Source organism: Pungitius pungitius, chromosome 7 (genome assembly GCF_949316345.1).
Source record: "Pungitius pungitius chromosome 7, fPunPun2.1, whole genome shotgun sequence".
In the NCBI taxonomy this organism is placed as follows: Eukaryota; Metazoa; Chordata; class Actinopteri; order Perciformes; family Gasterosteidae; genus Pungitius; species Pungitius pungitius.
In genome coordinates, this window is record NC_084906.1 from 3,102,702 (window position 1) to 3,126,674 (window position 23,973).

General features: G+C 42.5%; 1 protein-coding gene across 6 annotated transcripts in view; it reads right to left on the reverse strand.

Annotated features, from left to right (window-relative positions):
• The window catches only part of atp11b (ATPase phospholipid transporting 11B), a 34,661-nt gene extending 11,019 nt beyond the window's left edge, over positions 1 to 23,642 (reverse strand). For 5 of the 6 annotated variants that reach the window (XR_005120112.2, XR_005120113.2, XM_037468981.2 and 2 more), the window contains exons 1-29: positions 23,273 to 23,642; positions 18,707 to 18,823; positions 17,777 to 17,866; positions 16,659 to 16,739; positions 16,194 to 16,301; positions 15,587 to 15,715; positions 14,048 to 14,151; positions 13,034 to 13,081; positions 12,731 to 12,795; positions 12,440 to 12,521; positions 12,194 to 12,344; positions 10,217 to 10,414; positions 9,799 to 9,957; positions 9,321 to 9,508; positions 8,976 to 9,044; positions 8,798 to 8,871; positions 8,531 to 8,634; positions 7,439 to 7,620; positions 5,308 to 5,511; positions 4,852 to 5,005; positions 4,596 to 4,698; positions 4,367 to 4,512; positions 4,162 to 4,221; positions 3,590 to 3,717; positions 3,119 to 3,257; positions 2,432 to 2,455; positions 1,393 to 1,458; positions 773 to 876; positions 354 to 519 (exon numbers count right to left, since the gene is read on the reverse strand). Coding sequence is in view for 4 of the 6 variants with exons in the window: in XM_037468981.2 (XP_037324878.2) it covers positions 354 to 519; positions 773 to 876; positions 1,393 to 1,458; positions 2,432 to 2,455; positions 3,119 to 3,257; positions 3,590 to 3,717; positions 4,162 to 4,221; positions 4,367 to 4,512; positions 4,596 to 4,698; positions 4,852 to 5,005; positions 5,308 to 5,511; positions 7,439 to 7,620; positions 8,531 to 8,634; positions 8,798 to 8,871; positions 8,976 to 9,044; positions 9,321 to 9,508; positions 9,799 to 9,957; positions 10,217 to 10,414; positions 12,194 to 12,344; positions 12,440 to 12,521; positions 12,731 to 12,795; positions 13,034 to 13,081; positions 14,048 to 14,151; positions 15,587 to 15,715; positions 16,194 to 16,301; positions 16,659 to 16,739; positions 17,777 to 17,866; positions 18,707 to 18,823; positions 23,273 to 23,299 (3,270 nt within the window). In the remaining 2 variants the exon portion in view is untranslated. The remainder of the gene's footprint in view (positions 1 to 353; positions 520 to 772; positions 877 to 1,392; positions 1,459 to 2,431; positions 2,456 to 3,118; positions 3,258 to 3,589; positions 3,718 to 4,161; positions 4,222 to 4,366; positions 4,513 to 4,595; positions 4,699 to 4,851; positions 5,006 to 5,307; positions 5,512 to 7,438; positions 7,621 to 8,530; positions 8,635 to 8,797; positions 8,872 to 8,975; positions 9,045 to 9,320; positions 9,509 to 9,798; positions 9,958 to 10,216; positions 10,415 to 12,193; positions 12,345 to 12,439; positions 12,522 to 12,730; positions 12,796 to 13,033; positions 13,082 to 14,047; positions 14,152 to 15,586; positions 15,716 to 16,193; positions 16,302 to 16,658; positions 16,740 to 17,776; positions 17,867 to 18,706; positions 18,824 to 23,272) is intronic. The other variant, XM_037468982.2, reaches the window with a different exon arrangement.
• Positions 23,643 to 23,973: the final 331 nt, after the last annotated feature.

Sequence of the window (23,973 nt, forward strand, 5' to 3'; positions counted from 1 at the left end):
TTGCTGCCTCCCAACTCTTGTATCATTACAGGAAACATTATTTCCATTGGTCTTAAACATGTAGAACCGCTAACATTGGAGATAATTGACAGGTTTAGTCTTCCGTTTGGAATTTCAATGAGAGAATTTTACCTTTGAGGATTTAGACCGGGTGGGAAAAAAAGACATTAAAAATGAATTTAGCCTTCTTTACCTAAAACAATTGGTATGACTACTATACAGTTGTGGTAGAGAATAAATTAATGTCCAATTGGGGTTGCTATTTCAAAGCAATACTTAAATAGACTTGAAAGTGTAATCCACTTCAGAGGAACTGTTGAACCAACAACCTGTGAAAGTCCTCCCCATGTTACCTGACTCTTCTGTGTGCTGGTGGGCTGCAGATGTCGATAGAAGACCTTCTTCACTACATCAGGGAAGAGGCAAGTTATGATGATGATGATGATGGCAAACCAGGCCGAGCCGCTGGACAACAGCTGTACGAACACAAAGTACATGTCCTGGGTGTGGAGGAAAGGCCTGGAGAGAGTGAAAAGGACACAAAGGTTACATAATGCAGGAGAAAGCATTTTTTCATATGCCAGCAGGCTGGCTGTGTACGTTCAGGGTTTACCGGCAGATTCAATTTCACAGCTATTGCTTTTATTAAATGTATTCTACGGTTAATTAAGAGGTGTTACGATAGGCCTACGTGGTGGATTGAGCAGAGACGTGTGGCACCGTTGGCAAGAATTTTCCATCAAAATAAAATTAACTTGTAAGAACTTCTTACCAGATGATGCCTCCGTAGAAAAGGGAGAAGATGAAGTAGAAGGCTATAGAACCCCACGTCACAAAATGGTTCATCCACGTCCAGAAATGAGTCTCTAAAGCAAGCTGTTAAAACACACACACGAGAAGGAAAGCTAGATGTAAAACACTGCAGCAGGGACATCAATACAGTGCCTCTGTGCTGTGAAAAAGACCTCAACCCGGCCTGTGACACACCGCTTTCTGCTAATGGCCCCTGACGTCATAGGTGCACTTCACAAGGTACGCTATTTCAGATTTGGGACTGTGGCCTTCAAGTGTTCCTGTTTAACCCCCCAAAAATATATGGCTGAGCTCATACATATGGAAGAAGGGAAACATGCTTACAAAGATCTGTTTTCATCTTAATAGTGACTTTTATGCTTGATTTAGTTGACTGTATTTAACATGCTTGATTTCTTATTTTACCAAGTATTTACTGGCTAGTTTTCTGAAATGGTTGAAACCAAACACTCCCTACGATAATATAAGAAACAATTGCATATTTACAGCTGAACATAACAGGAAGTATTTTACTAAATTAACATATTGGAAATAAATGTTAAGTTAACATTAAGAGCTCAAACATTGGGTGTAATTTACCTTTAATGTGACTGTGATGACCATCACAGTAAAGACCAGCGTTCCGAATGTCCAGTTCCCAAACATCTATAAAGCATGTATGAATCTTTTAATTAAACAGTCAACATTATCAAATTATGACATTCAAACAAAAAATAGAGTCTGTTCACATGCATGGACCCAATCAACAGCAATATAAAAAAATGCTCCAGATAATTGATGCAGATATTCTGCCGGTGGTCAAGGAAATATAAACAATGACAAAATCACTTACTCCCCAGAACAATAAGATTGGAAATAATTTCTAAATCACTACAATATCCCGTTGCTGCACATGATATCTACTCATTATGTTGCTGGGATATTATAAAGTGTTCAAGTCAAACGATTAATGAGTGGAGACAAGTTGAACGAGATGAGCCAAGATGAACCACGACAAAAAAAAAAGACCTACAAGGCCTCAGTTAACAAGTTTAGGAGTATTTTGATGCCTTTAGCGAGGCCCTGGCCTCCGGCAGAGAGAATCACTCCACTTGGACCAGGACTACGGGTTGCTCTATTGGCAGCAATTTCAGGACCCTGCTGGAAATGTAACTCTCAAAATGTAAATCCTTACTGCAGCAAAAAAAAAAAAAAAAAGAATTGTAAAAAACATGACCAGACTACAACAAACTTCGGTGAGATGTGTGAATGATCACCAAAGAAAAACACTTTCAGAGGAAATTTTCTGCAATAGTGAAAAAAGAAGTTTCCACCCAACAACAAGTTTATTTTAGACTGACAAAGGGTAGGATTTACTGGAATCCTTTTGGTCTTTTCACCAGATCCTTCTTAATCATCACTACATTTCAACCTATCCTATAGAAGATCCTTTTGCCTCGTACATTGTCCAGATTTGCCATAATCAGTGTACAAACTGACCCCTTTTATTCTGACACTACAGCGGCGCCTGTTCAGAGCAGGCCTGAAAAAAATCATCCTGTTATGCAAGTAAAATCCTGATGGACCACTCATTAACCCCCCAAGGACACACACATTAAACTGTAGAGCAGACTCTTACCAGCTGCCTGTTAGCTCGCAAGATCTGAAGACATGCACAGCGTGAAGGCAGAAGAAAAAAAGAAATCAACAAAAGATAAAAAGACAGACAAGCGAAAGGGAGCGCAAAAGGAGTCAGTGCTTCCTGAAATATCAAACTTCAAACTAATAGAAAGAGGCCATAGATATGCAGCACAAAAGGAAACATATTTGGTGAAAAATGAGGGAGAGAAACAGAGGATATGATAAGATTACTATAACATACTCATCAACGGGTGGATGACACAGTAATAGACAAACACACTGTACACAAAGCTGTTAAAAAAACAAAAAGAATGAATAAGTCAAAGATAAGAAATGATCAAGATTAAGAGGGAGTGAAGAACATCCAGCTGGTGACAAGCCAACGAAAACTCATTCAGACACGCACGCACAGACACATGTACACAAACCCTCGTTTGATTTGAACTTATCACTCATTTCAGGAAGCAACTTTCACCTAGTATGTTCTGAAAAAGCAAAACATTATTTGTTTCTCAAAATTCTACAACACACACACACACACACACACACACACACACACACACACACACACACACACACACACACACACACACACACACACACACACACACACACACACACACACACACACACACACACACACACACACACACACACACACACACACACACACACACACACACACCTGTCCATTGCCCATAAGCGATGTGTCCTCTCCCATCAGGATGTAGGATCCAAAGAAGAAGATGAAGGCGTGACAGAAGCCCAACAAAGTCCAGTACAGGAACGTCCGGAAGGACAGCAGAGAATTCCTGCTAATGTCCCTGTAGGACACAAGGTGGGCTTTTTTTTGTATTTGCTGGTGTGTGTGTAATGTATCAAAGGGCAATTTTGCACTTCACTACAATAGTGAATCATGCTAATTTACACTGTGATTATAGAATATGTATTGCGCATATGGCAACAAACAAACTCTCTTGCTCAATCTTCTTATCACATTAATATTTTAGGTAAACAACAGCAAAAATATTCATGCTAACATCATATAAAGCATAAAAAGTAACTGCATTGTGTTCATGAATGTATGAAGGACAATTTTCTTTTAATATAAGAAAGCTTTCCACAAGCGGTTAATGTTGCATTACGTCAAACGTACCTGTACAGTCCAGGTTTATTCTGCAGTACATGTGGATGGACCAGCTGTTCAAACAGACTATACACCAGGATGGGCAGCGAGGTGAAGCAGATGTTGTACAGCGTCAGGTAAACGCTGTCATACAGAGTCTGGGGTGGACACAGAGTGCATTCAACTCAACACCAATTTATCGGCTGCAACTGACGCAAGCAAATCATTTACCGAGGGCCTGAATAGTGCCACACAGGGGAGAGAAGAATGGACGACATTTGTCTTGGATCAAAGTAATAACTTTGTGTCAAAAGGCGTAATGTCAATAATATCAGAAAGAGGATGTGAGATGCACTGATTAAATGTTCAAACAACTATGGTTCAAAGTATTGAGTCAAAATGTCAGCGAAGTTCTGGCCTGTTCAGAATTTTGATATCAATATCAAACTGTATATTGAGGTGGCTCATTCAGAGGAGTTTTGGAAACAAAGCTTCTGGTATAGTTAAGGCGGCATTATATTTAGTCAACGACAGAGTGTGTAACATTAAAGCCACAAACACGTATATGAGAGAGAGAAGTGATGGAGAGATAAGACACTTACTTGTTGTGAAAACAGACAGAAGAACTGGTATAAAAACTGTGGCGTGATAAAACACACATTCTAGAAAAGAGTGAAGAAACAAAATATGAAATATTTGATTTTAAAAGGACACTACGATCTAAATGTGCTTAAACCTAAGATATATTCTACTAGCATTTTTTCAAAAGCATGGATTGGCATGTGTGGATAAGGTTAAGGAACTCACCTTGTAGAAAAAGTACTGTACAAGCGTAGCTATTCTAATGTAGTAGAAGTGACCGTGGACCAGCAAAAGTTTTGCCAGGAACTTAAACCTGGCGATTGCATAGTCACTGTTCCTCACGGCCTGACGACCCTCTTTTCCCATTATACCTGAAAGAGCAGGGACACACATACATGTTGGAAGAACCACTGCTGAATTCACAACTTGTGTGTGTGTGTGTGTGTGTGTTTACCTATGCCCACGTGAGCTTCCTGTATCATACTGACATCATTTGCTCCATCCCCAATCGCTAGAGTGATGGGTTTCTCTGGGGAGGTTTTCCAAAGACGCACCACCTGGACAGGAAAAAATAACAATGACTTCTGGACGCTCTGAGGGCAATGCACTTTGGTGTGTGTGTGTGTGTGTGTGTGTGTGTGTGTGTGTGTGTGTGTGTGTGTGTGTGTGTGTGTGTGTGTGTGTGTGTGTGTGTGTGTGAGCACTGGTACCTTAGCTTTCTGCAGCGGGGCCATGCGGCAGCAGAGCACCGCTGAACAGTTTTTACACACTTCCATAAAGAGCTTCTCGTGCTCCCTTAAGGCTAAAGACAGACTGGCCCCATCCACAACCAACCCATGCTGTATGACATGGTCCTCGTTTATCCTGGAGAAAATATGTACACGATATGAAAGGTGGTGTAGAGCGACAGGAACAATTAGAACCACTAGCAACTATTGTCTTTGACTAGGACTAGTCAAAATAACCGGACGGAGTTCTGAAGTTATTGAAAATCATAAAAACATGAGACCAAGCTGAGGAAACAAGGGATGATCGATCAAATCAATGGTGTTCAATTAAAACTAAGCTTAGTCTAACGTTAGCTCTGTTGTTCACAGAAAACAAAGACTGTATGTTAAGATACGCGTGTGTATTCTCTGGTCAAAGGGGGAACGGGAAACACTCACCTCCTGGCTAGTCTGCGGAGCTGCTCGGCACAATCGTTGTCGGAGCGTTGCTGCAGAAGCTCCAGGATGTTCATGGTCCGGTGGAAGTGGCCACAGGACAGGCTGACGCTGACCGCCGTCTCATGTTTGTCTCCCGTCAGCACCCATATCTTGATCCCCGCCAGCCGCAGAGCCTCAATGGTCTCCTGGACTTTATCTTGGAGTCTGAGAGAGAAAGAGAGAGAGAAAAGGAACGGGTGGAATATAATTCTACTACATGCATTGTATATGCACATTTTACAGCAGTCCCTATGTGTAATTACATTAGATCATTCCCCAGGTAACAAATGACTAATTAGACATCTAATAGACATCTTTTTCAGAATTGGCAGGGACACTTCATTTCTCAAAGCTTTCTTTTTAAGTTTGCATATCATCTTCAACGAGAGAAAGTGTAAAAAAAAAAAAGAAAGCTTGTGTGCGCTCAGGCAGCGAATCCCCAAGCTCCGGTTGGGGGATGTGATGCAGAGTGTTCTATAAGGTCCATGTGCTGCAGCCATAAGCCATTGGTCAAAGCTTATGCCAGTCAGGTTATCATGGCAGGCATCTGTTCACCCACATTCTAAGCCGGGCCCCCACAGGACACAGAAAATGACCTCAAGCAAGAGGAATCTTCTGTTGGCCCCACCCTTTTTATTAAAGGGAAACTTTATGCTTTAATTGTGAATCTGGCCTCCATGACATTGGGCAGCACGGATGTCTAACCACGGTTCATGATAATAAAGAGGTTAAAAGACAAAATATTATACAACATGACCATGCCTGCCAGCATTACATATGCATATTCATATTAAACACAAGAATATTTTTGTCCTGTGCTTAGAGGGAATTTTCAGATTGTGTCCATGTGTGCAGAAGGATGAATACATTCCAGAAAGAGGGTGAAGAGTGAGGCTAATGTGTGAAGCAGATGGTGAGCTGATGCAAACACGGATCAACATTCATTTCCAGAGTGGCTCAGTGGGGTGACGTCTTCATCCACACAGACTCTACATTGTTGGTTTGCTTTAGATTCTCACATCCACCGTGTTTATCTTTCTGTTGTGAACTACGTTCATATTTTTGAATTAACATTTGATGATTTCCAGTTATTTCCTGCAACATAATAATCTATGGATTGATTATCATTGGTGTAGCTCAGACACTCATCTTTAGTACGTGGTCTATTGCCATTTTCTAGTAATAGAACATTTCACAAGCCTCACTGACTTTGGAGCCATTAAAAAGTATCCATACCAAGATGCTCATAATGACAATGCGAACATGCAGCTGTCTGGACTCCAAGTTCCCCAATCTCAGTCTATCAAGTTAGCACGCTAACATTTTCTAATTAGTAACAAGAACAAATTGCATTTGAGGCCAATAAAAATGTCATTCATTTTGCAGGTTTGGTCATAAACTTTTTCAGCCTGGTAAAGTCTCTTACAAAGTATAAAAATAAGAGATCACAGAAGGTTGATAAGATTTATCTTCAGGGATTTTGATGAATTTATTTCACAATTTAAAAAAAATAAATACCGTCATTAGCCCGAAAAAGCTAGAGAACCAGAATCCCAAGGCTAGCGTGTTGAGATATTTCATTGTGGATCAAAAGAGAACAGAGCAACCTGCATTGCCACCCATACAGCCAACATGGCTTTAAAAACACAGAAGGCACTAAAATATTCATTTGGAAAACCATTCGATGAATGCTGAATTAATAAAACATGTTTTATCCAAACACAATATGTCAACGTACTGCCACTAGCAGGACATGATTACAAAGAAACTTGCTGACAGAAGTTGACATCATATTGTATGTTGAACTTGGCCGCTGTGGTGAGATTACAGCGAGTCAGGTAAAACATTCACTGGCTTAAACTCAGTAACCATACTGCACGCAAAAAGACAGAAAATGGTTCATTTAATGCTACTTCTTCCTACTGCGTTAGTTGACATACACAACTATATTGTTGAACACTAGAGCTTTTAGAGTATACTGAAACGCGGAGATTTAGTTCTTCACGTGAAAGATGTCGTATGAATTCGGGGATTAGAACCAGTTTTTTGGAGGGACAATACCAATATGAAACACATCAGTCAGTCTCCTTACTTGTCCTCAACCCCTGTTGCTCCCAGCAGCTGTAGGTCTCTCTCGATGTAGTTAAAGGCCTCTTGCAGTTTCTCCTCCCTCTGCTGCAGCGCGGTGCGAGCAGCGCTCAGATGCTTGTCCACGTCAATGTACTCCTCTGGGCTGAAGTGGCGGCATGCGACAACTAAGGTCCGCAGACCTTTCTACAGTGGGAGGAGGAGGAGGAGGAGGGTGGATGACGGATGGAAAAAAGAAACAACCAGAGACACGAGTCAGAATATAGGAACGACTAAATGAAAGGAAAAGAGAACATACAGACGGGTGTGCCGATAGAGGTACCAATACAAGAGAGGTAAACATTTGTGAGACAAGAGGATGGGGACAAGAAGAGGAGGCTTTTAATCAGCCTTTTATCAGAGCTTAGCTTCAAATCACAGAGCCAGCCTGGGGGGAACACGACTACAAATCAACTCCGTACAGAGCCGCGACTCCTGGGCACTGACGTCCAGTGATATGATCTGGGGGCAGTGTGTGTGCGTGTCCGTGTGTGTGTGTGTGTGCGCGCACGCTGTGATGAGATTTACCGTCTAATGAGAACACGGAGCTCCAGAGCCAAAAGTAATCACATCAATGCAGGGAAATGCCAGGCCCATGCACGAAGAGACACGCAATTCTGAACATAAGGACCAGGAGGCATTTCAGAGTGAGATATTTAAATGTTTTATTATGAGACTGAAGGACTTTTTCTGTGAATAAATTCTTTGAAGATGCTAATGTGATGTTAAATGTGTGTGAAATGTCTGCTCATGTTTGAATGGGGAAATATGAATATTGAAAAGACAACGTTTGTGACTCACCAAGAACTGAACTACAATAATCTACAAAGGAATACTATATGTGTAACGTCTTAAATGAAGCAAACAAAGCAGCGTCTCCTCTAACTGCAGATTGTCTGCACATCCATAGACAATTTTCAGCAACAAAGGTGATGCCAGTTGAAAAACACCCACTTGATGGATATGAGAGAGCAGTATTGGTTTGTGCAGCTAGAGAACCTATTGAGACATTACACCAACCTTAATAGAGTTTTGTAATAAAAAAATAGAATCTCACCAAGGCAAACTCGTCCACGTGAAGTCTGGTCTTTTCTATCTCACCGCTGGTAGTGAAAGGTAAGACGGCCGACTCTGCGCCCTTGGTGAACAGCACTTTGCCACCTTAGAAAAAAACAAACAAATAAAGTCTGATTTTGTATAGAACATGAACAGATTTTTTTTGTTTAAATCTCCAGTCTTAAGTTTGACCACATGATCAATGTAATAAAGTGTATTGTTGGTTACTGTTTTGTGACATTTTGTCAATAATGCTAAAATCAGTTACCTGAGGGAGTTTGCAGTATGACGCTCATCCTCCTGCGATCAGCATCAAACTCTAACAAATGGAGCAATTTATACCTGTGGAAGGAAAGAGACGCCAACTTTGGACTCAGCCCTCACAACCTTTTCTCTGTCTGCAGTCAAGATGTCGTCGTTCATCACATCAAAAGGGTCATACATACTTCTCTGACTTTCCGAATGTTCTGATCTCCATCGTCTCTCCACTGCACCGAGTGAAGGCCACTCCAATTCTGAGGGAAAAAAAAACAGACAGTAGTTGAAAGCTAAAGCTCTTTGGAAAATGGACATGATCAACTTTAAAAACTGAAGATTCAATTAAAGTTTGGCATAATTTAAATTTGTCCTTTAAATCTTAAAATGTATAGCTACAGCACTCCCGTCAGGCTCCCATGGGACCGGTCTTCATGAAAAGTGCAACAACAACTCGAAAGACTCTAAACACGGGTTCGGTCACCAATTTGTTTTACACCTTCATGGATGGCGACCGAGCGCTAATGTAACCGTACCTCTTTGCGGCCTCTACTAAAGCTTTCTCGTCCGGCGAAGAGGCGTAGTATTCCATGTTATTGGAGGAGAAACCGTTCGCATGGGAGAACGGGTCTCCTCCCCCGCCGAGGCTGTCTGGCTGGTCATAGCTGATCTGAACTGTGTGACACAGCGACACCGCCTTGAGAAATAACAACTCCTCACCAATCTGGATGGAGGGGGAAGAAAGAAAAAAAAAATCTTTACTCTGACACAGACAAGTTCAGAGTCATTTAGGTTGATTTTAGGGGAAGCACTGGTGACTGTGCGGTGTGTTTGCACATTTTATTCACACGTGGTTGACAACCTAAAATCAAATTTCATTAATCCAATTATTCATTGTTGATTACACAAAAGGCCGGAGGCAAAAATCCTCCCTAAACTGTTTAATTAACCCATATGCGATAGGGCTTGCCTGTTAGCATCTTCCTGAAGAAAATGTAATGTAATGAGATTTACCAGTTGAGGCGTACAACCATCTGGCGAGTCGTCATTCATTCCCTCCGGTACCAGTTTGCCGTTAACTTCCCGGTACTTGACTCCGTTGATTGAACACTCGCGGAAGTGCATCTCGTTTTCAGTTAGCGTTCCCGTCTTATCCGTAAAGACATACTCCACCTAGGAAACAGACACAAATATGCACACATAATAAGTGGAGCCTTGAGTTGATGAGCACCACAGGCGAGGCAGAGTTCAATCATCCAATGAGAATGACCTATAGTTCCTTATGTTACTTAAAAACAACCAATTGAATTGAGAGTGAATTATGTTATATATCCAAATAGCAACATTTATTGCAAAACAATGACCACTATATAAATCATACTACGTGATATCATAACTCTTTCCATGGTGTTCCCGCACTTGTGTACCTCACCTGTCCCAGCTCCTCATTGAGGTCAGAGGTGTTGACCTGAGCTTTCTGGTTGCTCTCCTCGTGGTAAAGGTCTAAATCCCAGCCAATAAAAAAGGAACCCAGGAACTTCTGCATCTCCACAGTGACGTAAAGCGAGATGGGGATGATGAAGTTATACAGGACCAGAAACGCCAAGAAGTCTGAGATGAACTTCAAGATCTAAAGAGGGAAGAGGTTAAATGTTATTAAAACGAGACACAAGAGGAGCATGGCAACAAGAATAAAAACAAGCAGTGAATCCGGAGAGCAAGATAAATCAATGTCAACTGTAGCAAATGTAAACAGTTAGAACTGTTTAGAAATACAGGCCATCAGCTGTTGTTTTAGGGGTGTTGCACCAGACCTTTGTGAACAAGAGGGAGCTGAGCCATAAGGCAAAAAGATCTACCTGTCCATCTACATCTCACTATGGTCATGAGCTATTGGTTGTGACTGAAATAATCATGTCGTGGATGCCAGAGCCCAAAATGCGCTCCTTTTAAAGCAATAGGGCGATTAAGAGCAATAAGAGCCGCTTGCTCCTTTGCGTTGTGTGGGTGCCAGCAGAGGTTGGTTCGGGCATCTGATCGGCATCCCTCCCTTTAGAGGTTTACCAAAGTAAACCCATAACCCGCTGGAGATATCACATGACTTGTACGGCATCGGGGCTCCTTAGGAGGAACGAGACAACGTTGCTGGGGAGACAGCCGTCTAGATGAATGGCATTGCCTGCGTTTCACACAACTTTTTTGCAAGAAAGGGAAAGGTTTATGCAAGACCTAAATGCTTCTTTTAGGTTATATCATGAGCAACTAGCGTCAATTTGAGTTACCATGGTTACATGGCTTTAACCAGATCAATGAAACTTAATTATTTCCTGATTGATTTCACTGGTGGTGAGGCTGGGAGAAACCACATCCAGCATCTGGATTATAAGCACCACTCACCCCCCAAACAGTGGGGCGCCCTGGCAACCCTTACAACAGTCAACAGCACTGTGTCTGCTGCAGAGACCTCCAGGTTTCTGTAAGGACCATTGCACAGTCTGAAAAAAGGCCCAACGTAGGATGTACTCCCCGTGCCGGCTGGGGGTGAAAGCACCTTAAGCCACACAGACAGATGGTGTGATGACTGATCCTTCTGAATCAAAGCAGACAAGGCAATTCATTTGCATTACTGAAGTAATGGCTTTATGAGACAGGAATGGAGCTGGAAAGAAGCATCAGCAGCGCTACAGAAGCCAGTTAAATGACATGACAATGTTGGAGCTACTGGAAACGGATATTGTAATTTTACAGCCTTTTCACAGACCGTTGGAAGACAAATAGATTCCCTGTAGGGAGGCGATAGTTGTGATGAGAGACATGCAATCATCCGTTAAAGACCAACATGCACTGTAAAGGGGCCGGCAGTTTACACAAAAACACAGCCTTTAATCTGTTGCGGCTTTACTTCTGTCTCCAGTGAGAAAAGAGGCAAGCGGACTGTGCTGTGCTTGTTTCCCCTCTGTCGTACTAAATAGAGGGTGCTGTTGTCTCTGACTGATTAGTGTTGGCAGGTAGGCTGATAGACCGGCAGACTGTCCCCATGAATGGCCCTCTCACTTAAGCCCTGCCACAAAATGTAGAGACCAGCTCCCTTCAAGGAGTCTGTGTGTGTGTGTGTGTGTGTGTGTGTGTGTGTGTGTGTGTGTGTGTGTGTGTGTGTGTGTGTGTGTGTGTGTGTGGGGATTGAGTTTGGGCTCGTCTTTTTTTCTTCGCCAACTCTATTAACTTTTATTGGCAGTAAGAAAAATACCATTATTAGAAAGTAGTAGAAAAAGCAGAGAAAAGCACGAAGAGGGAAGTATAATGTTGCCTAAAACCTTACCTCCTCTCTGGGGCTGATGTCCTGCACTACTTACAGAAAGAGGATCGAGAAGAACGCATTCTTCTGATGCTCAATGCAAACAAGACTTACCGGACTGCTGTTTCTCTCTTGTTCAGTCTTCTGGTTGTAGAAAGGCTCGTCCCACTTGTTTTCAGCCTGCCAGGCATATTTCAAGATGGTGCTGAGTATGGCCTCAAACAGCAAGATGCCAAGGTAGATGATTAGAAAGGTATTCATGGACCTAAGACGGGAAAATGTTTTAAAGTGGAATGTTATAAATTAACAGCATCCCAAGAGACATATTTTGCTGACACGGAGACAACGGAGAGTGCTCACTTCTCCACTGCAGAGCGTTTCTGGGACTTGCACTTATAGTTGAGCGCCATCTTGGACTCCATGCCTGTGTAAATTGCCACACCTGCAACAGCACAGTGAGTTAAGGTATAAAACAGAGCTCATGAGAGGTTAGACCACAGGCCTATGGACTGACTAGGGCGGGGGTGTCAAACTCTGCCCACTTCGCCCAACCACTGACGATGGGCACGGCTGGCTCATACCGTGTATGAACTTCATGTCTTGATGAAGAATGAATCGAGTGCGTTATCACGTTCAATTGTATTGTCTCACCAAAAATCTCTCTGGTATTTTTCAACCTGGCTCCTCTCAGCAGCAAACTCTCCTGACCCAGCGGCCTGACGTGAGGGCACACAAAAACAGGGTAAGCACAAGACAGTTGGTCATATACAAACTTTCAACACACACACATCTTCTGTATAGTTAATCAATAGTTTCAATTTTGTGCTACATTTTCTTTAATGATAATAAAAATAATAATCAGAAGGCCATGTACCCAAGGCTCATATTATTGGGGTCTGTTTGTCAGCCCTCAGCTAAAACACACACAATTATTAATGAAAAGTCTGGTCCCACCTGACTATCTCCTCTTCATCTTGAGTCACCGTAATCCGACCGACAAACCTGGTTCAAAACAAAAAGGTCTTTTAGTGGCCATGATATAAAGCAAATACTGGAGAAAAAATAAATCATGTAAATGCAAGAATTCACCTATACTAACGTGCTCACTGTGAAACCTGAGATTATATGCATTTCTCCCCTATTGTCACAGATTGATGCCCCTGGAGCAAACAGCTTCTCTTTCACTGTGGGATTGTGGCCAAATGTTAACAAAAAAACGCCTGTTCAAGCGGGAGGAAACGCTCAATAATGTAACCGTTCAACTTGCGTTTCCCACACATACAGAGCCTCCTTCTCTCCCTGCTGCCGCAGTAATCCTCATTTGTCAAGAACCCCGATGACCATAACACCATGAGAAACCTGGTGTAGTGAATACCATCAGGTTCCTCCAGCAGAATAACAACAAGGTATTTCTTCATGCCTAAACCTGGTTAAAGACAGCAGATTTCTGGTAACTATGATGTTTAAGAAATCAGATTACCACAGAAAGATCCCAGGAGCTGTTTTAATCAAATGCATATGAATGCAGCAAATGTTGAGAGAGCGGGGGATACAGCAACCAAAAGAGGGGGAAGGGTGGGGGGGGTGAAAACTGCCACCGGAACAAATTGCATGATCTAAAAATACACCGATCGATCCTGAAGTAGCCAGCTGAGCCAGACATGAGAGAGAGGGGTTGTTGAAGAGGCGATGAAGACATCCCAACCCATCGCTCATTTAATAACAGATCTTTGACAAGGATTATGTTGCATGTTTTAATCATACGGCTTACAAAGTGGTATCTGGGAGATATCCAGGGTTCCTCAGGGAATCCCAGAAGAACGAGGCCAGAACAAAACTGTTCCATTCAGATTCTCTAGTGAGTCTTTACCAGGGACGATCCATGTGTTTATTGTATGGGACTTGATGTTGGATTTGTTTTTTGTGTCCACGTCCCGAAGCTGTGGGGATCGCGTAGGTACGCATTACCTGTACAGGTCAGCATCCGGTTGTTGGCACTCCACCACGGCCTGCAGAGCCTCCAGTTGGGACACAGACTGACACACCGCCGTCTCTGCCACCGAGTAGTGAGTCTACAAACACAGTCAAATGCCGATGAATGAAAGGGTGTTCTTGCTAAAGACGGTGCAGCATGGGAGCAATCTGTTCCGCAGCCTGCTTTGCAGGAAAGGAGGCCGCACCTCAAACACGAGGGAGGCAAAATGTCAGAAGAAGGGTGAGATCAAAGTGAACCCCTATTTACGCACAAAAACAAGAGGAAGTTGCTAATAATTTCTGCAGAAATGTGGAAGTGCAACACGATGGTGCAACTACTGATAAACCTGCAGCCAAAATCGTGGTGGCTAACACCAGACACATTCTGACCCTTTATTTTTAAAATGTGTCTTCTCTATGTGGTCAGATGAATGTGATCAAAAACTACTGTTGCTACATGGCAGGTTTGGTTTCAGCAAATTCGAACAATGGATACAGGAGATGCGTGTGCTACTGTACTACAGAACAGCATCAAATAAATGTAGACAAATATTAAAAGATTATACAACAAACACGACTCCCACACTAAAAACCCAGCATGCTGTATAAATAAACTGTTACAGAAGCACCAAAATCTCATTGGAGGGACAATGAGTAACACGCCTCTGGCAAGACCGAGTGGGGGGGGCGGGGGGGGGACTTTCTAAACAGAGTATGTTAAACATTGAAACTAGTCATTTTAAGACTTTTTGGCACACACACAGAATGGCATAGTCATGTGAAAGACACACACGTTAGTCTATCAAACTACATTTGCGGACTAATTCTCAAAAATTAAAATGAATTTACATGAACTTATTTAAAATGAATCTTCCATGATGAGTACACAGCAACACAACTTAAAAAGGTACCCTGAGGTGTTTCAGACCGCTAGTAGGCCAAAAACAAGGACGCGCACACACACACACACACACCAAAATGAGTCACATTTTTCCACGGGTCGACGGCTGGGGGCAATAAGTACACAAACGAAGCAGCCAACAAACAAGAGAGCATATGTTCAGAAATCAGCACACAAAATATAAAGCTGATGGGTCCAGAGGTATGCAAGCTCAGCTACAGACTGACACGTATGAACACAAACACACACATTTGTTTGGTAAATGTGTTACGAGGAAGGAGAGGCAGTCACACTTTGACAGATCTTGAGGAAAAAAGTATGAACTCTTTAACAGAACGCAACATTTGCTTGATAACACTTTATGGTGGTTTGCACCACAAAGTTCTTCAATATTGCAGATATCGTCACAAATCTTTTGACGTTCCCGTAGAACATGTTTTGTACACATTGCTGCCTTGCTCTTTCTTCTTACTTCCCCTTTACATATTTTGAAATGCTGTATTTTTTAAACAACATCTCCTCTTACTGCTCTATATCTCGGGTTCTTTTCTATGCACCAATACCCACAGCTTGACTTCCGCTTGGCAATACATTGTGGTTGTGATGTTCCTCCCAGACTCGCACACACAGACCTTAAGGTTGGTTTCCCCATCCAGGCTGGCTGTGGTGATGTGACAGGTTCCATCGTCTCGATCCGACGACAGCAAGGCCAGGTCAGCTGGGAATGTCTCATCCTTAGCCACACGAACTATGTCCCCCACCTGGATACAGACACGCACAGATTCACAAGGAGTGAAGACGATACCAGCCACAAACGGCCTTGGTAATAAATAACCTGCTAACGAGCTGACGGACTCAGTGTTTCAAGGTTTTAAGCAGAGCTAGACAAGAGAATATTTGGGTTACAACATGTCAGTGATACGGTCATTCCCACAGTGATCTCATGAGGAGGCTGCTTTGACCTATGTTAACTTTGAGGCAGTTCGGCTTTGTGTGCTCAAATTCATTTGGCACGCAGGTATGCACACCTGCCATTATATTGTTTTCACAAAAAGTTTGTTCCTGGAGTTCAGGTTCAAATGAAAGATATTTTTGTATTGCATCAAATTTAAATTCTACGGTATGTATGTCTGGTGGATTTCTGGCTATAACAGGTGTCGACATTTGGCCGAGGTAATGTCCCGATCGTAACCGAAGAGAGAAGCTTTTCCTTTGGGTGTAGAGATCTTGCCACCTTACCCTGATGTTCTTTGATTTTGTCTGGACGAGACTTCCGCTGCGAACCACAAACACCGGAGCCCCGTTCACCTCGTTGTCTGCTTTGTGTCTCAGCCAATCCTCGTAGCCCTGTGGAGAGGTCGGCTTTTTAAAATCGATCACAGCGATCAATAGTGGTGACAAAGTGACCAACAGCTTGAAGTGTGGTGTGAAAACATGTTGATATTAATGCAGGGTCCTTTAATGGTGTGTAAATAAAGCAACTGGAATCAACTGCAGCCGTATCACATTTTCATGCATTTCACATCTCGACGGAGAAAAAATGTCTGGAATGGTTGAAGTTTTCTCAGACTTATGAACTGAAACAGCATGTGTCAACTACGATTAATCTAACTTCCATCAGTCCCAAATGTCAAATGCAGTATGGTAAGTTCCCCATTTTCAGCACAACAAAGAGGAAGCCAGAATGTGATTGTGTTCTCTCACCTGTTTTATGGCTGTAACTGTGATCACAAAGAAGAGAGGCAGGCCACTGGTTACTGGGGAAGTTGGGGTGTCTATCATTAACTAGAAAGATAAATATACAGGCGGGTTTGAAGGCATTTTGATGAATTGGAAGTGCACTAGAAAAAAGTGTGGTAAATGTTGTTATGTCCTGTTAAGAGAGAAAACAACAGAGAGAAGTAGTGGCTGATGTGTCACACAGGAAATCCATTTAACTTCCCTTACAGGTTAACGGTTGGTTCAGAACACACTGCATTTAGTCTGAAAAGCAGCTTCAATATGAATGCATATTATCACAATTTATTTAAGGCTGTTTTGCCTGAAGAACACCCCAAAAATTACCCAAAATAAAACCATTTTTAAAAACGCTATCATGGAACAGAGACAATGGAGGCAAAGTGATTTGTTCTCTTAGTGATTCAACATGTTGTTGCTTAATCTTGCATCAAGAGTGTAGTTACTGTAAGATCTGCATCTACTAACAGGTAGTTGACAGAGAATATGAGCCATATTTATAGGCTCAAATATATATAGTTCACCAAGTATAGACAAGTCAAACCCGATCCCTTGAAGGGTAACTACACCTTCCAATTGTGTTCAAACTTTCCATCCCAACAGATCACTAAATAACGTAAATGAGGAGCTTTTCAGAAAAGAAAAAAAAGTATTGAGGAATTCATCAAAGTCCTTCTAAAAATGGTCAAATTGTCCGTAAAAGAAAGTATCCCGTTCACAGTGTCAAGATGAAAAGAGGTCCTCCACTCAGTGATTCGAGACTAAGCTGACTTCAGCTGCACTGACAACTTGAGTGGTGGAAAAGAGTTTTTTTCCCAGACAGTGAAGTTGATTACTCAGGCTTCACTTCACTGGCCCAAATAAATCAGGAGAAGGCTGAACATTTAAAAACCAAACCCTACCGACTGATGCTTAGCGACGGCCTAATGCCCCGGGACGGCTGTGAGGACACACAAATAACTCAATGTGCGACTGTAATGTTGTAAAACACAAGTAGACTTGTCTCACTACTGGTACTAGTCACAAACTTGTGACAAACACAACCATGCCAAAGAAAATAGTGTGTTATTTGTGCGTGTTATTACCTGTACGAGGAAGATAATGAGAAAATAGAAGTTGGCTATCCTTCTGAACTGCTCGAACAGATTCTTAGGGACAAAATTCCAAATTGTGTACTGAAAGAGAAAGAGAAAAACATTTAGGTAAAGGACTAACACAGGCTGCATAAGAAGGGTCAGTGAGTTTCTAAAAGCAATATTTGAGGGATGAAGTTGTTATTTAGCCTTTTTGAGACTGCATGGCTGACGGATACAACAAAGAAAAATGACTAAACATTTTAGGTTCTCTCTCCACACGACTTATTTTCACTTCTGAACTTTTCTCAGTATTAAAATTAGGGCTGTCAATAGATTAAAAAAATCAATTAATCAAACATTTTAAAATTCAATAATGTCGATTAATGGCAGTTAATGAATGTTGTTTTTAATGAATGTATTATTTTTTTATTCTAATGACTAAATCGTACAAGTAATGAGTAATCACTTTAAAAAACGTATTTTAGACACTGTTGTTTAATTGTTAATTATATTTTAAACACAAAACTACACACATTTGATTATCTTGGAAGCAGAATTCCACCAGGTGGAACATGTTGAACTAGCAAGTCTAGCAGCTAGCTTAGCATAGCTTAGTCAAGCAGCTAGCTTAGCATAGCTTGGTCTAGCAGCTAGCTTAGCATTGCTTGGTCTAGCAGCTAACTTAGCATAACTTAGTCTAGCAGTGGAGGAATTCCTCCGCACATTTCTCTCCTGTATATTGCGTCTGTTTTACTTAGTTATCTGTCACACATCTTTCTACCAACATGCTAAAACTCCAGATTATTATTTTTTCTGCAGTAAATGTGAACACTTTTAGGAGGTAACTGTTATATTGAGTGACAAACATGAAATCCTGTGGTGAAAATACGATGGTGAAAATACCAATACAGGCTTCATCATGAACAGCATAGCAGGTACCTTGGAGGAGATGATTCTGTTGTCGGCAAAGCGCTGCGGGACGTAGTGGCCATGCTGAGGGAAACGGTTTGCAACATAAACCGTCCTGGTGTCACTTTGATGGGGAGGGTCAACGCCCTGAGGGAAGGAAGTATAGATGAGAATAGTAAATACAAAAAGGGACAAAAACAAAACAATAAAACAAGATGTTGGGCTAGCGGGACTAATGGGATGTAACATCATGACCTGATTTTAAGTCATTCCGTTTAATTGGCATAAAGCAGAAGCATCTAAAGACCACACTACAATCCACAAGGGTGTCATAACGAATCAGGAGACCGGAACAATCTAGATATTGTATATATTCTTGTGAATAGTACTACAATATTATTAGTATTAGGGTTGTTTGTTATATAATTGACAGCTAAAGTTGAACTCAATTCCCATAGCAGGAAGTAGCGCCTGTCTTCATGGTGAAAGTGAGGATATTAAGAATTTCTGCTTGGTTTCAACTGGCAACTAATTAATAGGATCCTGACTCCCAGCCTCACTTTCACTCACATACGAGACACCAGGATGCGACCCGTCAGAGTTTCACTCCTTTCAATGGATGTCTTTGTTTCTTGACCTTGGAGGGTGCATTGTGCAGCAGGGGTGTAAACCGCCTCCCTCCAGTTTTTCTGTATCTGTTGTGTTGGACAACACAACCGTTTCCTCGTGAGTTCTCTCATGCAGGCCGCCTGCACTAAACCGTCTACGCAAAGTTAATGCTTTAAAAGACTGAGATGGGGATCGACGTTCTATATTTTCCACCACAATCATCCAAACCCAGATGGTTCAAGTCCCTGTATAGTTTATAAGATAAATTAGTTTTTAACTTGTATTTTAACCAATTAGACAAAGCTTATATATGTGTTTATGAAAGAAAAATGTACAAAGGAAAGGACCATAGGACCATATATTAACTAAAATAGACGACTGGTCCAAAACATAATGTTCAATAAGAAAGGGTGAAAGTATGACAAATAACACTAAGTGGCACAAGGCAACACAATGTTCCTCACAGTGAAGGCCTCAGGCTTGTGACACTCTCTTACCCGTGACCACATAACAAAGTCACATTTGGGTGATGCACTGTGGTTATTTAGCTGCAAGGTCCCATTAAGAGGAAACACAACAAAGACCAAGGATATACCTTACATATTCAAATTGAAATTTGATGTGGTTTTATAAGCTTAGTCATGCCAGGTTTCTAAAAGTCAAAAACACAACAAAAAAAACACTGAAATGCATTCAGGAGTGGTTAACCTCTGAGAGCTATTTGATATAATCGGCTAATGTTAACTATTCAGCATACATTCATCTGCAGAGACCAAAACACAAGGGGTGCACTTTTCACTTTGCCTTGTTGCTCACTTGTGACATTCTTTTCTGCTAATGCCCTGTGTGAGGACTGCTATTCTAAAAAAAAAATTTAAAAAAATGTGCTTACAGTCTTTGCAAATGTTCAATGACGTAGGTGCAAAACACACCCATCCGCACACTGACAGACAGACCGAGGCAGAGAGGAATGTATATCCGGGGGCAATTCCTGCCTTTCTGTTTGACTCTGGAGCTCCCCATCTGCTCCTGATTTCTTATTGAAGAACTACGCCACGACCAACACTATGGTTGGGTTGATCAAAAATGTGTGAAAATAACGAGAAAGTCTAGTCTCGTTGGTAACATTCCAGGTGGAGTCGATATTGGGGCTTCATTAGCTGTAATATTCTTTAAACAGAAACCGGCCTATATTTGTACTTTTTAAAGAAATACTAGCTCTACGGGGAAGGTCAACTGAGCATGTAGACAAAATAATACGTCATTTTATACCAGACTGCGGCATATCAATCTTAATGGCTGTAACCACTGCAATACCTCCGCCTGCACGGCTACGTCCAGAAGGCCAGGAGAAGCCCCGATTACGAGGCAGACCGAGCGGGACCAACTTCTTTCTATTGTAAGGTGCTGTGAACATCGCCTACTGCTGCTTTAGAGGCAACATCCTCACAATCATGAAGCTGCACACACAGCGCTGGATTCACTGCTGCGGTGGAATACAGAAAACTGAGCAACGTGTGCAGTGTTTGTAAAGACTGCTCACATTTAAACAGACATTGGGTAACATGGGATGTCCACAGCAATGCATAGAAACCAGCTGTTGAGTCACTGGCATTGATCAACGAGCTCTTCCCACACATAGATCATGGCAATGTTGTACTTGGTAGAAAACACCTTTGCATGATTACCGTAAGGTACCATAAGTCTTTCAGACTGTGTATGAGAAGCATATTAACCAACTATCAGTTCAGTTGCTTAATAATTAACACCATTGCCCAACAGCAGCTGAAGTGCTTGTTCATACAAAACTGCCTTGTGTGTAACTGCCACAAACATGTGGAGAACTTGATGGCTCTGAACGCACTGCAGTGACGTGGGGAATACCGATTTACATTGAGGGTCATTAAAAGTTAATAGATCTATGGGACAAGACCAGAGTTTGGTTGATGTGACAAAATGTTTCTATTGGCTTGTTGCACAGCAGAAATCAGGCTATTATTTTGTCTCCTGACTGTAGGCAGACAGGTAACTGATTCCCACATCCAGCCTTCGAGGTCCAGGGTGACCTGGGGGTAGCATAGCCCTGAACAATGCGAGTCAGCGCCAGAGAGGGAGTCGCGTAAAGAGGGTCTCAATACGTTTTCAGCCAACTACCTCATAACATAATAGAGAACATTTATCCAGAGCAAGTGGGTATGAGATGAAAATTCCCGCAAGCCGCTCCTGATCCATCGCTTTGACGGTAATTGAACAAGATGGTGTCACTGTGACACTTGACCTTTGACCACTTAAATTGAATCGGTTCCTCTTTAAGTCCAAGTGGACATTTAGGGCTAATTTGAAGAAATTCCCTTGCAGGGGTACCAAGAGAATGGACGGAACAAATAGACAAATATATCCGTACAACTGAAAAATCACGATGCATCCAACTTGTCCCTAAAAGGGGACATTCATTCAGTCTTACCGGGCTGCCACGTCAACATGCTAATTTCCCTCAAAAATGAGCAAGTAAGCAGAAATAAGGACAGGACTGACATGTAAGGTCTCTCAGAAAACTAATCAGCCAACCACTGTGTTATCCCTCTTTCTCCTAAACATCACTGTACTTTCCAGCAGAAATAAAGATCAGACAAATGCCCCTCTGGTGGACTCTCATTAGGCCACTTGCATTTTAATAATTAGAAATCTTAATTAACTGCGAACTTCACGGGACGGGTCAAACGAGTGGGGCCATCTCAAATCAGCAGGAGGCTACCATTTCTATGGAGTCCAACTCTCTGACACCAAAATGAACTTCTAGAAGTGAAAATGTAAATTCTTCTGAACAGCTTATCGAGTGTCACCGGACCCCAACTTAAAGAACAGTACTTAAGAACCAGGACATGGGGGCTCAGACACATTGTTTAGACTCCCTGGCTGTGGCAAAATCAACATTTTGACCAATGTGTGACTGATCTCATAACATGCACTCATTCATTCACTCACTCAGTCATTCATTCATTCATTCATTCATTCATTCATTCATTCATTCATTCACATGGGCAGGCCCCACTCACATGCTTACACAACCGTATGTCCATGCAGGTTCTTATCCAAACATTGGATAATCGCATGAGCCTAATCTAAACACCAATCCTCCGGCACGGCTCAAACCTGTCTATGTCCCTTTAGCGCCTTCATCCGAGGCTCCATGCGCCTCATTAACAGGGCACTGGAGGATTTCTGTTTAACTTCCTCTGCTTATTGCTTGGCCGACTGACGCGTCACCACACAGCCATGTTTACAGGCAAACAACAGGTGACACAGGCAGATACAGGATGCTCCCTCAGTCACACGGAACCGGTTGACTTTGAATCTAAGGAAGTAAATACCGACGTATACTGAGCAATGGAAAAGAAAAAACACTGATACGATCAAAAAGTTGAATCAAACTAACGTTAAATCTTGCTACAAACCATTAAAAAAAGTCTCTGACGTTTTAGGAGTTGAGCCAAGAGCGGAGTTATGTCATATTAATACGTAATAAAGTGGACGAGTAGACGCTAGCAGAAGTGAGCTCAACTTCGCCAAGTGTTACGCGGTTAGCCACCTAGCTAGCGTCGACTCTCAGCCGCATTTCAACAGCCTACCAACTTACAACTCCAGCATTAGGATCAACCGTCTGTCTGTATGTCACGACGTTTCATCCGGCGCTGACGTCGTAACCCATTAAAAGCTTAAGTGAACTGACATAACAGCAGCTAAACTGGGACTAAAGCTAGCACTAGCGTTACCTCCACCTGGCTGCCCTCTGCGCGAGGCGCCAGGCGTGTTTGGGACGCGCCGTCAACAGCTAACTCATTTGCTAGGTTAGCCTGCAAAATGACACCCGGGTAAAGTTTACACAGCTTTTCTCGAAGCGAACAATGCTTTTCGTGCGCCCGGCGGTGCGGGCTAACTGGCGCTAGCGGGGGGGGCAGAGAGGTGACGTCGGGCGAGTGGGTTTACCAGCTGTTGTCGTATCCAGCGGAGCATCCTTAACGAGGACGTTACGAAGTACTCGGCGCAGCCGCTAGCAACTAGCTACTCCCACAAAACCTCCCATGGACGCTTCCCCCCTCGAAGGCAGCTCCTCTCGGTGGCATTACGCGACACGTCCACGCAGCGCGACGTTAACTCTGCGGAGAAATGCGTCCGCTCCTTCCCATTTCCTCGGTAGTGGCAGACAAACGATCCCCGGTGAGAGTGACAGGCGGCAGGCGAAGGGAGTCCCAGAGAGCTCTGCACTACATCTCTGTTCTGCCACGATCCGTTTCCTCCTGCCAGCACACTCTGTGCAGACACCGGCTGCTCTCTAGCGGCCTCCCTACGCCCCCTACCTGTGTGTGTGAGAGAGAGAGAGAGAGAGAGGGAGAGGGGGGGGGGGGGTTATGCACAGATGACCAAACGGGAAAGGCAGCACACTGGCGGCTGGAGGAACATTTTCTAGGAAGTGATAAAACGCATCACAAACCCAATACTAATTTGTAGTTCAATATTCAACATTTATTACAAAACAACAAAAAGTGGTAAATACAAGTTTAAAGAGCGCCACCAACCCAATGGCACGTCGTTGTGGCCGAAAACGGTACTGCACCTGATTTACGTTCCACGCGCGTGCCTAATTGAGGAGAATTCCATTTGAGGTGACTTTTAACAAAACCAAAAAC